Source organism: Xiphophorus couchianus, chromosome 5, assembly GCF_001444195.1.
Source record: "Xiphophorus couchianus chromosome 5, X_couchianus-1.0, whole genome shotgun sequence".
Classification (NCBI taxonomy): domain Eukaryota; kingdom Metazoa; phylum Chordata; class Actinopteri; order Cyprinodontiformes; family Poeciliidae; genus Xiphophorus; species Xiphophorus couchianus.
Window position 1 is genome coordinate 31,685,808 of NC_040232.1, and position 17,206 is coordinate 31,703,013.

The window sequence follows — 17,206 nt, forward strand, 5'->3', positions numbered from 1 at the left end:
GGCAATTTAGGAATCAGGAGGAGGCCTGGACTCCTTTCAGTTTGTTTCCATACAAAGACACTCTTAGGCATCAGCTGATTCACTTCGCATTATTAACAGAGGACTGAACCCTGGATGCTGCTGCTGTGTGTGGGCGTGTGCGCGCGCATGCTTACAGCTGCCCACATGCACACACACTCTAATGCTCTACTCAGAGGAAACATAAGTGCCTTCAATGTCACACTCGTCCTCAAAGAGGTCTGTTGTGTGTTGTTCAGTAAGAGGCTTTATGATGCTGCAGTGAATGCCTGGATGTCATGTTAATATTTGTTCATGTAAGGTTTTCTGTATGCTGGATTTATTAGTGTCTTGACTAGTTTCCACATCCCAAATCTGAGCCTGTGTTTGTCGACCTCATATACCTATTCTCAGATTACAAGTAGATGTTCTTTTGCATACTTTCCTGATTAAAGTCTTAAGACCAGAGGGAAAAGTTACAAGTGTTTTCACTTTGTGCTGCTGGATCGTAACGAGGTTGTAAGTTGAGCCTCAGAATGGAAAAAGAAGAAATGGTAGGAAGAAACAGAACAAATAACAGACATCCGGGGTTTACTAATATATATGTGTATCTTTTAGGAAATCTAAAATAACTATTGTTGTCTCAAACCTGTACAGCATTGGCTCAGCAACCTTCCATGTTCTAAAACATAATGGCTTGTTTTTTGTTCCTGTTTTTATCTTTTTGCATTTTGAAGCTGTACTTGTAATCTTTTTATTCAAAATGTCAATACTTTATCCCTTCCTTTCTCCTTCGCTCTTAAGATTATGTTCAGGACTGTATTAGGTTCTTTCGGAAAATGTAAAATCTGTATTTCACTCTCCATGCAGAACTCTCCATTGACTCCTTCTGGTTTCTTTCTTTATGTTTTTTCTGCAGGTCAACACACAATGAACTGGAAAAAAACAGGTGAGTTGGCAATTCCAGTCACATGCTGGCACACCCTTCCTTTATGTGAAAACAAGTTCATTTGGTTTCACTTTCACTTTGATAGAAAACAAGTTTGTTTTTTGTTTTTTTTAAATACCAAACTTCCTCTAACACTGACACATTCCCAGCCAGTTTCCAGGAATACACAACCATACCGTAAAATGGTTCGGTTTCTGAAGTTCATGTTGTTTTCTCTGTTGGTTTCTAAATAAGCTCAAAGGTTTGGAATAAGTAGTGATGAGCAGTTCCCTCAACGTATACATTTGCTTTCAACTTAAATGTAAAAGAAATTACACTTTATGCCTACAATTGACTCTTTTTAAACTAAATAATGAACCCTATAATTTCACAAGAAACACTTACCTTGATTAACTTACAGTATGTCTCAAGAAATTAAGTGACATAAGGGACGCTAATGCAACATGTTTTTGATTGAGGTGGTATTTTAGGTTTGAATAGCTTTGCTGATGGGCTAGGTCCTTTTAGTACAACTGGCACACGACAAGTCTTTTCCAGCATCCCATCAGTTTGTATTTTGAAACAAAAACGAACCCCTTTGGGTAGAGAGAAGCAACTTTGTCATCCATCGCTGTTGTTTGCTGTACCGCCAGATTTGCGGCTGTACCAGAAACATTTATTAATTTTTTGTATGCAAACAAAAAGGGAATAAATGTGATTAATTGCTTCAAAATTTTTAATGCATTAAAATCTATGTAATTATCTAATTGAAATTAGCACGTTAATGTCCCGGGTCTAATAGGTATAGAAGTGTGCTGAGCTGTTTTTTCCATGTGGTTGTTGGTTGAGCCTCAGCTAAATGGACATAAGATTAAATTGTAGACCAGGTCCGCTTACCAAATCTGGAATTTGAAAAGCGTTGGGCTAATAGAAATATGTCTGACTTTCATGTCCTTTGGACCTAGGATAAGTATAGTTCTCGCTCTTTGTTCAAAAACAATTACACCTCACATTTGACCCTGTTTTTAAATAAAATATGTTTAATGTATGTTGTCCCTCGTTTGTATTTTGAATGCTACCTGGAGGGTACAGAAGGTCTGTACAGTAAGCGCTCTACCTGCCTGACTTCATATTTTAGGGCTTTGACATGTGGTCAAAAACATGCAAGAAAATCTAAGCTGAAAGCTTGAAAACATTTTTTATCACAACTCTGAATTTTTTATTGATTGGAAGAGAATGTTGGCGCAACAGAAAAGTCAACTCTTTATCTAAAGTAATGCATTTAAGGTGGTTTCCAAGCTTTTATATTGTTCTAAAAAGCTTATCTTGGGCGCTCATAATGATTTCTATCTACAGGGTGAGGAAGTGGCTTTTCAGATTCTGGTTTGTAATTTTTCTTCTTCTTTTTTTTACTGCCCTATCCTTTGAAGTAACTAAGAAAAGCCCTGATCAGATCAAGCTTGCCACCCACATACGGTGTTTACGCTCTGTGACTCTGCAGGTTTCAAGAGTCAACCTGTAAAGGGTTTCCTTTGACTCTATAAATAGGAACAGCTAGACTTAAAGTATTTATTGCAAACAGAAACAAGCCTTCCTTGTATTTCATTATGTCAGAGTGTGTGGGTGCATTGAAGAGACGTAGGAGGATGAATCAATTCAGAGTAATTAGATATCACCTCAGCTTTTTTTTTCTTCTTTCTCTCACCACACTCCCTGGCAACTTCCTCTGAAAGGATGGGAACATTGGAAGGAGATTCAGTGGGTTAAATATAGATGAGAGTTGATGTGTCATTTTGGTGCTCACATGCAGAAGCCAGCCTTTTCGAACTGACTGGCCTCGGCAGATTGCAGCATCCGTGCAGGTCTGCGTTTTACAGTGTTCCGCCTACACAAATGCATTCCGATAATAGCGTCGGCTCATTTGTGTGTTCACTGTACGGAGACCGTTTTGGAGACTCTCGATGCTTATCTGTGTTGTGCGGCTTGCTTCGATGGCCATTTATGGAATGTAACCACTTCTGCCAATCAGAACAGACCATCGCAAAGCCTGTAGAAGGAGGAAAACAGAATCATTGTGGGTTTTCCGTCATCGCTGACAAAGCGCCAAACTACAGTCTGAAAGAGGTTATTAGTAATTATGTTACTGTCATTAAGCCCAAACTTAATGACAGGCATCCCTATGAGGAATGGATGCGACTTTCTGCTCGGCACTTTGCCAATTCCCACACTGACACCATATACTCAACACAGTGAATATTATATTACAGCTTAGTAATTCATATTTCCACGAGGAAAGAAAATACGGATAAGAAGGCTATTGTTAATCCATCTTTCAGAAGCACATTTAAAGTCAAACATTTATAATCCTCTTTCTTTGCCAGCAGCTAATCCAATTCCCCTACAGCGTGTGCCAGGCTGTAAGTTATACGTATCAGGCATAGTTGTTCACCCAAGTGTGTCTGGCTTATGCCATGATTCTCCACCCTCTGCTGCAGCAGCACCACCAGCAGCTCTTGATCCATCTTGAGACCTGACCACAGCATTTTCCAACATTTATCAAGCCTGTGTATCGGCAGGCGGCGAGATGATCTGCCTTGCATGACTAGCACAGGTGTTGATAACCTCTGCAGTGTGCAGACTTGCCGAGACAGTGGAGACCGCTAAAGGTCGATAAAAGGCACCGAAAGAGAGTAAAAAAACCACAAGCACATTCCAAATACTTGGAAGGAGATAACTTGTTCTGCTCACTCAATCTTTTGATCTTGTTCCCCATACCAGCCTTGTTCAACTGCCACATGTCACCAAAGTATGCAGCCTTGGTAGAGTTAATAAGAAAAGGGCATGAGCCCTGTGTTTTTACTACTTTGATTACATGGATTTTCTTTTAAACGTTGCAAACTGTTGGATGGTCATTCACATCTCATCTTCAAGGCTTCAGTTCATATTTATGTTTTTTGTACTATTTTGAGGATAATACTTTTGACTTCAAATGCGGAGGCACAATTGCTAACAAGTCATAGTGCGTTCAGACCGAATGAGATTTGAGTGTTAGGGGCGACTGGACTACATGCAAAGTCTATGGTGGTCACACATTTAGGGCACATCAGAAAGTCTTGTGGTGTGTTTAGCACTGCACGTTTCAGATCTCGAGCCTTAATGTGTGTACAACGCATCCAAAGTTGGAAAATCTCGGAAAATCTGGTGTCCTGGCAAGAGATGCAGGCACCAATGCGAGTCATCAAACTGGGTTTGGATGAGACTAAGATAACACTGAAAGCAACCTTTGTCAGCGCACAGCAGGTGCTATGCTCCAGCACCAACTTCTTTGAATTATCCGGTAGATCCAGACACAGACCAGAGCAGCTTGATGACGATGTTCTCTTGCTTCAGTAAATAAAGCCAAGTCTCCCTCAATTTCTTCTGCCATTGTACAAAGAGACCAGCAGAGGAAACAAATGTCAAGAGGCTCCTCCCAATCGCTCTAGATGCGCTTCTGAGCAAAGTGTGGAAAGACGCACATCTAGAGTAATACTGACGCTTGCCTCCAACTTGAGGCTTTGGACATCTTTTTGACATGAAACACATTCAGTCTGAACGCAGCATTTCTCATTTACTGAAACTTCTTTCATTTCAATGCAAAATCTACAAATTCCAACATTACAACATTCCTTTGATAGATGTTACTATGGCATTTCCAATTACAAGAACCTATTCTATTGCCAAGTTTGCTCCCTCCAACTTTGGAAAGACTTGGTAAATTCTCCACACTGAGCTGTTTTAATTGTGTGTAGGTTTTCCAGAGCTCTCTGAAATACATTGACATCAAGTAAGCACAAAAATTTATTTTGCTACATTCGCACACAGCATGTGTGTTATTGTCTTGCACTGTTTTTGTCCAGCGAACATATTGAGGCATTAACTGCTTGGAAATTCTTGAACTTCTCCAGAGTTGTAGGGATTGATCCAAGTCCAATTGGACAACTCTTAACTATCAGTACAATGGGTTCAATTTCTAATGATCGTACACTTGAAGTTTCTATTGGGCTGATGAAAGGATTTTTGTAATTCATGTAAAATGACTAAGAGTTTCCATTGAGGTATTATGAAATATACATATCTCAGTTCCCATTTCTCGGCACATGATATGCACTGTTAATCCTTCAATTTCTTGTTGATCAAACCTTCTACATCTGCTCATTAATATTTTAGTCATAGTTTTTTGCCTGTACAAAGCAGAATACTCCTTCAAATAGAACTGTATTTTTCAAATGCCAAATAAGAATAAGAATACATACATTTTTCATAACCAGTGGACCACAAACTCACAAGTGTTCTTCCAGCCATGAGCTTTGGTGAGCATTCAAACAGGATGTTCCTAAAGAAAAGAAACATCTTTTAGCAATCTCTCAATTGCCTTCCCACTGAGCACAATCTATTCTCAGGCTCCGCTGCAGGGCCTAAAACAGAACCCGTTTGTTCTGACCAACGTGACAACTTGTAAGCTTTTCTTGCCTTAGAAAAGCAGCTTAAGGGACCTGATCTTTGGTCTACTGAGTCCAGCTTGAGAGAACACACGTGCCGGGGTGTGTTTTTTAACTGCCTTCTCTCTGAGGCCATCCATTTCGTGTTGTCAAGGCCTCTCTTGGCTCTGGCTTACCTAACTATGGTCCCAGAGGACAAGGAAGTAATTGACAGGGTAATGAGATGAGCCGGGTTATCGGTCAAACAAACCTGACTAAGGGACACCTTGAGTAGCACGCAAGCCTAATCCGTACTCCAGATTTGTGTACAGCGAGCCTTTTTGTGCTATAATTACCAAAGTGGGATGTTCTCACCTGCCACTACAGTTGAAGGATATAAATAGCTCGAAGTTTTAGATCCCCATCTGTAATGAGGAAGTTACAGTACATTGTGCTGTTGTAAAGCTTATGTTTCTTGTTTGCACATCGCCCGCGCTTGGATTTACTTGGAGACGAGCCATGAACATTCAATTTTACATGTATCATCTTGAGGTCTATAATACACAGTATGTTCTGCTGAATTTTTGTTTTGCTCCCATACAGCCTTTTTACGATGCAACTTTATTTCTGTTTTCTGGTTATCAGGTGTGTAGCTATCGCTGTAAAACAAGTAAACTGCAAACAAGCAAAACTGGGGAGGAAGTCACTAAAATTGACACATCTAAAACAAATGATGGAATAACTTCAATTTATATGATAGATCTACTCAAAGTGGCACATAACAGTAAAATGTCTGCAAAATTATATTACTGCTGCATCATGCAGAAGAAAAGCTTCTTTTAAACTGGGACAGAAAGCCGGGCAAGTTGTTGATGTTGAGTTGGTTGGAGCTAAATTGTGAGTAGTCCTGGAAGAAAAACTGTAGGAGGCTGCAAAAGGCTTGAGACTAGGGGTGGGCAATACTTATCACAATATTCTGTTACAGTAAAGCTGTGACTGCATGACACAGCATTCATAGCACCACAAACACAAATACTGCTCTGGAAACCATACCCATTTGTAATACGCTTATTTAGGATACCAGTCACATACAGAAGTGTGTGACTTGTGTCACTAAACTGCACATAGTAAGTGCATTTAATCATATTTTCAAATGTATTTGTCTCATTTAAAACACTGTTGAGTAAACAATAAAAATAGTAATCCCGACAATATGAACAGTTTTAAAAAAAAAAAAAACATAATTAATTGGAATTTATCATCAAATCAAAAATCCTGTCATGACAAGAAACTGAGCACAATAAATTATAAACTGTGATAAATGCCCACCCCAATGCGACCAGGGCACCGATTCATGTTCTTCTAGTCCAGAACATAAATCGGTGCCCGATTCATGGGCACCGAGGGCTGGCATCCTGCATGTTTTAGTTCTCTCCCTGGTTTAACGCACCTGGATCAAATGATAGCTCATTAGAAGGTCTAAGAAGAACATTGACATGCTGAAAAGATTCTTGGTACCACCAGGGAGAGAACTAAAACATGCAGGATGCCGGCCCTCAAGGACTGACTTTGGGCACCCCTGTTCTAGCCGGACATCCCTAAACATACAGCCAGAGATCAAAGAATGTTCATGTGTGAAAATGGTCCAGTCAAAGTCCAGACCTGTGCAATTGAGAACATGAGGAAAGAGTTGGAAATAGACATTCACAGATGTCTATTTCAAACCATTGAGTTTGAAAGAGCTTCATCAAACGTAGTCTGTAGATGTGAAATATCGATACAGACCTGCCCCAAAAGACTGCATATGCAATTGCAAGGGAAAGCTGCGCCTCAGAGTGACCTAAATACAAATCACGTTTTTTAGACTTTTAATTTTAGAAACATTTAAAAGGACGCAATATGTACCTTTCCATTCACAATTATGCACTGGTCTGTGTTGGATCTTTCACATAAAGTCCCAATGAACAATATTAAAGTTTGTCGTTTTAACATGTCAAAATGCGAACCAGTGCGAATGGTGTGCATACTTTTGCAAGGTTCTGAAAAACTTAGCCTCCTAGTTAAGCCATTATTTTTCCACACACTACACCACATTACACTGAAGAGTGGTGTAACTGTTTGATTTGCTAAAGGTGGATTGGCATATGGGCTCAGTCTGCTGTTAAATAAAATGCACACGGTGTGAAAAGGAGTGATTTATTCTCTTATTTATTGCTTGCAGCAGGTGTTCTAATTAACCACATTTATTAGCGACCGAATGTTCATGCTGATATGTAATGTTCCGCACATTGTCTTCTTCCTCCCACATGATGAGGTTTGTAGTCTGTCCAGCCTGTGCTCTTAAAACGTTAACACAATACAGAGTCTTCCAGGAAGGAATGTCTCTGTTTGCGCGGCCAAATCTTACAGCGCTCTGTCACATTGACCTTCGTGCTGTTTAGTCACGGCTATGAAAGGAAAAGAGTGAAAAATTAAGAGATTAAGAGAAAGAAATGTGGTTGCAGAAGATGCAAGCCTGTGTGCTAAATATGAACGTGGCTTCTATTTTTAGCCCCACAGCTGGGGAGAAAGGAGAAACACCACTGCCTGTGGACCAATCATAGAGGTTAGCTTTTGACCAATGAGAGCAATGAGCTTAAACATGAGGGGGAGAAGTCTCCGCCTCTTATACTTTCATAAACGCTGCTTCACATACTTTCTCATCAACAAAACCTTGAGAGAACATCTTCATTTATCATGTAAGAGTGAATAAAGTTACAACACACAGTGAATCTAACTGCCACCATCAGTAACGGGGGGACTCACTATGACAAGCGCGTGCGGCTTAATTTATGTAGAAAATGTGAGGCTACATCAAAGATATTTCCTCTCTGTTGGAATAAGAAGGTTCTGTTCCTATTACATGGCACAACATCAGGCTGGATCTCACAAGGTACATTTTTAGGTCCTAGCTACATTCGAGTCTCCTTTTTAGTGACAGATATTTTGAGGAGAAAACGAGGCCTGTTGTTGGGAGAGTTCTGTTCTGCAGACTGAGAATCAAAAAGGAGATTAATTGAAATTAATGTTCAACTTTTCAGGGGTGTGGTCATCGTGCAGCGTAAAGCATTTTCCCATCTTCCTTCTTGATGTTCCTCTGCCCACCTCTCTTCCGCCAACCCCCACCACCACCTGGCTCGATTTCCATGCTCATCCCTTTCATTTGCTCCATGTCTCTGTCTCTTGCCTCCTTTCCTTTGTGCTGCCTTCAAACCTTTGTCAGTGGAGGAGATTAAGAGGCAGTGTGCACGTGTGAACTAATCCGTGCGTTAGTGATGGGTATCAGCCCTGCAGTCTCTTTGCCCAGCCGCACGGAGAGCACATCTCCCACCCTTTCTTTTACTCAGGCAAACTCCACACATGCATGCTTATGTGTGTGATCACGTGCCGATGTCTGTGGTGGCTGTTTGCGGAGAGTAAATTGCTGCATCGTTGCATCCATTTTCTCTCAGTCACCCTGTTTGCCTCTTCCGGTCATCTATGTCTTCCCTTCACTCTATTTTATCACAGGCATGGCCTCTATTGGCAGGACTCCTTTGGCATGTCAGGAGTTGATTCAAACATGATTCAGAAGGATATATCGATTATTGAGATTGCATTCGTAACAGCTTCCATTAGGAATCAGGCACATTTTTAGCATAAGCAGGTGACCTTATCAAAATTAAATCATCAATAACTTCACTTTATGGTGACATTAGATTGAGTTTATTTTGATTATTTCCACTGAGCAGTACAGCACAGGTAAATGCGCTTCAGTACACTACTTTCACAAAAAGTGGCCAACACAACCGACCTGTACTGAACCATTTCTTGGCTCCCTTCACTTGTAGGTTCATAGGACAATAGTACAATATGGTTAGGGCAGAACTACTGGTGTCCCACAACACAGTTCATTGATTGTGGGACAGAAAAACATCACTGCTTGCAACAAAAACATATCAGTGTGTCACATTGGTATGATGCCACCTTAGTCGTTTTGGTTTTGCCTCAGGGGGCGATGGTGGTAGGAGTTCATCCTGTAACTGGTGGGTTTCTAATTTGAATCCCTGCTCCGTCTGTCTCAGTTGTTGTGTCTTTGCTTGCATGCTCATGGTGGTCACGATGCATGGCAACCTTGCTTCTGTCAGACTGTCCCATTGCAGTTTGGGTTCTCTGGACTTGATAAAGTCAAGTAAAACTGGCAGTGGAAGCACTCTCTAGACCAGTGGTTCTCAAATGGGGGTACGCGTACCCCTGGGGGTACGTGGAGGTACTGCAGGGGGTACGTGAAGCTTTTCAAAATATCTTTAAAAAATCAGTAGGCTCCTCATAATAAGTCTTGGGAAAAATTATTTTGTAAAAAGTTCAATAAAATATAAATGTGTGTTCATGCACTGAATTTTATATTCAGTATTTACAGGGTATTTACAGGACTGTACCTCTTTTTTATTCCAAAAATGTTTTGCCCGTGTCAGGGGGTACTTGACTAAAAATATATTTTTAAGGGGGTACATCACTGAAAAAAGTTTGAGAACCACTGCTCTAGACCATATAATATAATACCAAAACCGCATAGTCCATTTTGTACCACTTAGAGGAAACGAGATGTTAGATCTTCAAATTTTGGGATTTTACTGTCATGAGTGCTTCATGTTGCAAAAATCTTGGTGCTTTACGTCTGTTGACTATGATTGTAAATCCTTTTCATGCATATTTGTGGTGTGGCTCTTGTAGTCATTTTTTCTTCTAGTGCAGAGCGTGCAAGATGAATTGCTTTTTCTCCCAACCACTTGTTATGTGTTTGCCATACACAGTCTTGTTGCCACACTTACAAACCTGAGAGTTCCACCTTTGCTTTTGTCAAAATTTGGTTATATGTAAACATTAGGAGAATACATTATTGCAGTTTAATTCAGAATCGTAAATGGCTACTTCTCAATGCATCAAGTAATAAATTGTACCCTCCAGCTCTGATGGCCTCAGTGGGTTTTGTGAGTGAGGCTTCATTTTTCTTCACTTTATTTACTACATGGCTGATTGGTGTTTTGTTCATTCATTTAGCCGTAGTTATAGCTTTACAAGTTTTAATTGTGAAATCCCTTTTTGGGACTGAGGTCGCAATTGGCTCAGAGTCTCATTCCCATCCCCCCACAAGCAGTGATGCCTCTATAGCCCTGTTTCATCGTGCTACCACCATCAGTTTCTGTAGTAGAAAGAAGAGGTCTAAGCATTTACTTCATTTCCATTTTTCTCATTAAGTTTAACATTTGGCGGTTGGTTAACGCTGTGCAGTAAAACTGTTAAGTGCACAATAAAACTTGTTAGATGCAAAGTTCAGGCAGTTCATTTATGAAGCCTATGTTCTGGAGTGTAGAAGATCTGCTTGTTCTAAAAAGTTATTTTAAATTGAAAGAGGTTTTGCTGTAGCTCTATTTGGAGCTAGCTGAAGGACAGACTTGTTGAGATTTTACTTCTGCTAAGGTTTGAAGTTGCCATGTGAGCACCTCACCAGAAATTCACAGAGAAATTGACTGGAAACTGCTATGATACAAATTTAAGCTTGATAACCCTAACTGGTGACTAACAAAGAGGGAAACATAATATCCCGAACTTTTTCTGGTCAGTGAGTGCACCATGCGCAAGAGTTACCAGGTCATGCTGAAAAGAGTCTTCAGTGTGGAAGTTTAAGCTCAGGAGAGTTACTGGTTGAACTCACATTGGTGCCCATTTCCAGTTTCTGGACAGATTACACAGTCAGACTGCCCCTCCTCCCCCGTTCTTTATTTCTCAGTCTCTAGATTTCTCTCTGACTCTCTCTGCGGCCAGTCCATCTGTCCATGTTTCATGGAGATGATTAAAAGGACACCAACAAAAAAAAATACAGTTGTTAAAGGATTGCTTTAATCTCATATGTGGAAGTACTATGCTGAAGCCTACGGTTCAGGCTTTGGAGTGACCAAATAAAACTTTTACTCTATTTATCAAAATATATAGCTTCTAAAATAACCTTTTTGTCTATTCAACGAGAACTATTGGGCTTTTTATCTTTACATTCAAAATGGTAGACATCACTGAACCTATGGGCTATTGGTAAGTGGTCTTCACTTTACGTAATGGCTTTTAACCCTGTTTTAGCTTTCACTAAACGATGTGGTAATGCTTTTCCTATTTTCACATTAACACAAGCACTCAAGCAGTACTTCTGATTGAGTACTATACTACACATTATTTCGGGATGTTTTAATAGATTTTTTTTTTGTCTGCAATAGCGGTTTGAGTCATTTAAGATTTGGCATTCGCCCATACCGAGTCTTAATCATATACTAATTTAAAATGAAAAAAAAATAAAAAAATCAAAGCCATGAGTACGCTTAAGAAAGCTTTAAACTGCATTCAAATAACACACTACATTTGATGCATTAGTTTTGTGATCGTGCTCATGTCAAAACAGACACCTTGATCTTTGCTCTTGCTGGATGGGGTTTTCTTGAAATTAGTATGTAGTGGGTTTTAATGACATCTTGGCAAGTTGCTAACTATGTAATCACGTGTCATAAACACAAAGTTAAAGCCAGTGAAATTACTTTGAGATAGAGCTTGTCTGCTTCCATTTGTTATCTTTTCAACTTGATGTTTATAGCTCAGATTATAAAGCTGTAATTGACAATGTTCCACTTTTGCAGCCAAGTTGGTGCCACCTTGATGATAGCAGTAAACTTAGGTAGTATTTGCTTCTCCTTTGGTAAATATATACATATATACAGTATGTGTGTATGAACTCCAAGCACATTACTTCAGCTGTTGCCTAACATCAATCATGTGACATATTCAGAAGAGAAGGAAAATCTAAGGTTACCTTTAAGAAACACATAAACATCAGCTTAAGCTTCCCTATTTTGTTAATGCCGACTTATCTATTGATGCAAGATGTTAAATGTGCAATGATCGTTCTATTGATCTCTAAATGTTGGAGTGCAATCGTCTGCTGTCAACACGATCAATTCACCGTCTAAAGTAAGAGCAAGACCATCGCCAAGCACATACACATAGACTGGCGCCTGACTGGGGACCTTCAGACCGGCCTCTAGACCATGTATATTACATGTTATCATCTGCAGAGCGAGGATCCATTGTGACACATGCCGTTTTATGATGTACGGCCCAGGAGACTGAGCCGCCTTTAACACAGACGTAATGGATTTAGAAAATACCGAAAAGGGGTGGGAGGGACATCTTTCTGGTAGATTTGCAAGTCTCCCTCCTTAAAGCGAGGTAATTAGATGTCGAGAATGACATTTGATGTTGTTCTCAGTTGACAGACTGCAACCACTCCAATAATCTTTAACCATGTTGTGAATTATGATGTAAGGCTGCTTTAAATGAACCTCGATGCTGCAGATCAAGTAAGGCACAGAAGGAACAGTGGATTTCCCTCATGAAAGTCAAAGTTTTTTTCCACTAGTCCAGTGATGTCTTAATTTCCTCTCTTGTGTCAATTTAAAAGATTAACCACAGAAGCAATCATTGCTCATGTGTAATTAGTGTAATAAGTGGGTGAAGGGTCGCGTTTGCTTTCTCTCTACTTGTTTTAGAAATGGGTCAAATTATGTATGTGTCAGTGTGTGTGTATGTGTGTGTTAAATGGGTTTTAGAGAGTAGGGGGATTTGTCAAAGAGGAGAGTATTGACCGGTATCTGGGCTGGAAATGTGACCCTCTCTTTTAAAAGCCTGTCCACTAATTATGTCAGACATCTTGGATGGCCTGAGAACTTATCCATTATTTAAGTATTCACAATCTAGGTCAGCTGTATTTCTTCTTTTCTATGTGGGTAACCCTTCAGCTCCTGGTTAAGAGGACTTTCAGTCAGCAGAATATATTTAAAAACGCTGTTTTGTCATAGTAGTTTTCAAACATGTTTTTGGTAACTGCATGGGAACTTATCCATACCACTTTTAAATTGTCATGCTTTTTTTTCTCCCAAAAATCATCTGCTTGTCTTCAGGTTGCATTAACACTAGTAAAATGTAGGAACTGTGGAATCTATGTCATACACTGAAAAGACATAATGGTCAGTGGATTATATTTTCCTTTTTGATAATCAGTGACTTTTACAAGCAAAATGATCTCCGCAATTAACTTGGACTAGGTTGTATCATTTTTTTTCTCAAAACACCAGGCTCATTGCTGTTCATAGGTGAATTGACACTTGTGCCAGAATTTAACCTGTATCGTCTATTTATTTATTTGTCATTATGTGATGACCTTTACAAAAACAGAATTTGTTTGTTTTCAGATGAAAAAGGACCCTAAAAACCATAGATTATAATACCTTACAGGGGCATTGTTTTTTTCTTTCATTTAATTGTTTAAACTAGAATACCTGAACTTATTTATCCAAGGGTGCCCAAGTCATATCATAAAGTTTTACTATCCTCTGACTTTTAGAGGCATTCCTTCTCCAACAAAGTTATTTATTGCAGTCCTTTGTGACATATTGTATTTTTTCTGTCATACTCTTCCCCCTGTTTAAAGCTGATAGCACCGAGCTACTTTCTGATTAATTAGGTTCATAATAATCTGACCGTGTGAAGGCAGTGGTAGGGCATTGAAAGACAATAAGTTCATTCTTTAATATAAAAATCTAATTAAATTAGCATTCAACCTCAAATAAAAGCAACATAGTAATACATTGAATTTCACATCATTGATCCCACCCCACATGCACTATTCAAAATGGCAGCACTTCCACAACGACACTTGGTATTTCAGAAATTCCTCTTCATTTCCTGGTGTTCAGACCCTGATAACACTTGTTTTTGAAAATGTAAGCTTACCTGGCAAGATAGGAACCACTACGACATCAGCTGAAGTATTGTCTGGAAATGTTGACTCTTTGGAAAGGTATGATTTTGGAACATCTAAAATGCTCTGACATGCATCTTCTTACAGTTACAAGTCCATTTGATCAAGATATTGTAGAAGGTACAGGAGTCTTCTCTAGCTATTTGCCCACTGCTCCACCTGTTTTTGTGCAGTTAGGAAGAAGGCTATTAAACTTTTTCTACACCTTCAAGACAGTGAAATTATGCTGTTTGAAAATCCTTATGGACACCAACAACACCAAACTGTCATGGTATGGAACGCAACATAAAGTGTCACTTCGTTTGTCTCAAACTACAGCTTGTGAGCTATAAGCAACGTTTGTAAAGCAGCTGAGTGTAGGGTGGCTAACCAAGCACTAAAAGGAACAAGGTGACCAAAAAGGATAATATTCCTGCAGAACGACTACTACTTTTAACAAAGGTTTCTACTTATTGTTTGCTTCATTCTATGTATCAAAATCACAATATTTAAAAATGAAGATATGGTAGTTCACTCAAAAATATCATCAGAATTTCAGTGTCATAGTTTACAGTATTCTTAGGTTATTACACCACTGTCACTGAGATCAAGACGTTACAGCTAATTTCTAATGACTCGAGTCTTCTTGATCTGATGGGATTTTTTTTTTTCTTGCCTTGAAGCGATTGTTAATCTTGTTTCAAATCAGAGTAACGAACACTATCAAGACAATTTTATCTGTCTGTAATTGCATATTAAATCTGATTTAGAATGCATAGTGCGTTGTGAGTGCCTTGCAGTGCCCCACCAACAGCAGAGGTGTGAAGTGAGTGCTGAGCAGTTGTACATAGAATAGGTGCGTAGGTTTCAGTTGGAGTTGAGGTGGGCAGCTTCTCTATGTAAACTTTGAAAAAAGACTGTGCTTCAGTCCCATTGGAAGCAGATTCGCTCATTTCAGCAAGTGGAATGGTCTCAGTTGTGCCAATAAATGTTCTAAGAAGAGGATGATTGTTTTTCACTGGAACTAAAATTAAAGCAAGAAGAAAGGAAAGTAATGGAGGCAATATTCACTAAGGGGCAGTAGAGTGTGGATAAAAATAAAATGCAGTCTGCGCAGATTCACAGGGAGGCTGGTTTCGAGAGCAGGATGGAGGCAGAGGAGAGGAAAGGTGCGGCGCAGTGACCCAGGGCTGGCTGGCTGCTCGCTCACGGGCAGAGCTGCCTGCCTGCACACCCATCTGGGGCCTGTCAGGAGCACAAGTCACAGAAGCACAAACACACACACACACACACACACACACACACACGCCAACGGATGCAATCGTCAGCTTGACAGAGACCCACATGTCTTCATACTTGAGTGGAGTGAGTAGTTTGGAAGCAGCCCATTGTCTCAGGAGGACAGGAAGAGCTGTCTGCTTGCCAGCTTTTCCTTGAGGATTCAGCAGTGGCATGCACATTGCCATAGTTCACTGTGTTCTTTTGGTTTTGGTTTATTTATCTGTGAAAAAAAATTGTTGGGTAGTTCAAACGGTACCAAGTGCAAGATTTCACACTTTTTGATGGTTTCTAACAATCTGAATTTGTAGATCTGTCGGGAAAAGACCTAGGCATGGGCCGGCTAACTGCATCAAGGCAGGCTATAAAATGTTCCACTTAAAAAAAAACTCCAGTTAACATTGTTGCTGTGGTTTATAGTTGTTTTAACGAGATGCCTGGAGGAAGTGTTGGTGTGACCTGAGTTTTCACTGGAATATAGGGTACAGCAACCATGCGCCTCCCCTGCCTGTTGCTGCCAGTGGATGTTTAACTAGGTAAAAGAAGGCTCCAACACTGACAAGACAAAATCAGCTCATGCTGTTTTAAATCAAAGAAATTAGATGGTGTCGTAGAGTTTTGTTACATTTTTTTTTAATTTACAAGTTTGTCCTAATTGTCCAGCAATTTCTAGTTGCTGGACAGTTTCATTAATAACAAATGTGGGAAGTTTTCATATTTTGTTTGTTAGTAAAATAAATAAAAAAAATCTTCACTGCTGATGATTTTGCTGGTAAAACCAGAGCTGAAAGTGCCTGAACGGTTCTTTTACTACCGCGGTGAATATTTTCTGAGCAGGTAACTCCCATGCAATGGTGAGAGATCTGCAGCTGCTTTAGATGTGGTTTTTCTTTAAATAACCACTCACATTATAGATCGATCTGTCCATAAACGTACTCTCAAAGACACCGTGGGACGGTGGGGGTGGCTGTTTGCCTGCATGTAACTGCTAGGTGCCTAAAGAAAAAAAAAAAAAACACCCTTTCATTTATTCTTCCACCCCAGCATCTATGTTTGCTAAACACTAGGGGAAAAAAGGGTTATTTTGCCTTTGTTGGCTCTTTGGCAGTGAGGGTTTGACGTCCCTGCTGCGTGTGACAGTTCAGAGCAAAGGTCTTGGTAGCAACAGGCCACGTGTTATATAATCCGTCACAGATGGAGAGTTCCTCATTCAGACAACCTGCAGCTCACCGTCCCATTCATTAGACACTAAACTCTACATGCCACTGGAGGCTGCCAATATGTTATGTATTATTATGCTGTAGGGTATCGAAAAAGTGTTTTTGCTCATTTGGATTTGCTGATGTTTCTTGTGCAATCTATGTACCATAAAGGGCTTTTAATTGTAGAAAGTAGTTTAATCCCTTTGTGAAAGATGTTCTATTGTAACAGGCACAAAATTATCCACATGTACTTAACAGAACCTTAACATTAGCAGCAGAGGACACAAAGTTATGGCTCTTCTAGGTAAATCCATAGCTGTTTATGTAACTGGCACCAACCAGGCTTTTCTAAGAACTCTGGGAACAGGAGGCTCTGTTGCTGGTTAGTGTGATTGTAAGAGGGTTAATGGGGGAAACAAAATAAAAAAAGATTGTGCCTGCATATTCTTATTAGAAATGCACCGAATACAGCACATGCCCC

General features: G+C 39.8%; 1 protein-coding gene across 3 annotated transcripts in view; it reads left to right on the plus strand.

The window, feature by feature from the left end:
- mxi1 (max interactor 1, dimerization protein) overlaps positions 1 to 17,206 on the plus strand; it is a 39,101-nt gene that overhangs the window by 11,143 nt on the left and 10,752 nt on the right. For all 3 annotated transcript variants that reach the window (XM_028018330.1, XM_028018329.1, XM_028018331.1), the window contains exon 3: positions 917 to 946. In XM_028018330.1, the coding sequence (XP_027874131.1) occupies positions 917 to 946 (30 nt within the window). The remainder of the gene's footprint in view (positions 1 to 916; positions 947 to 17,206) is intronic.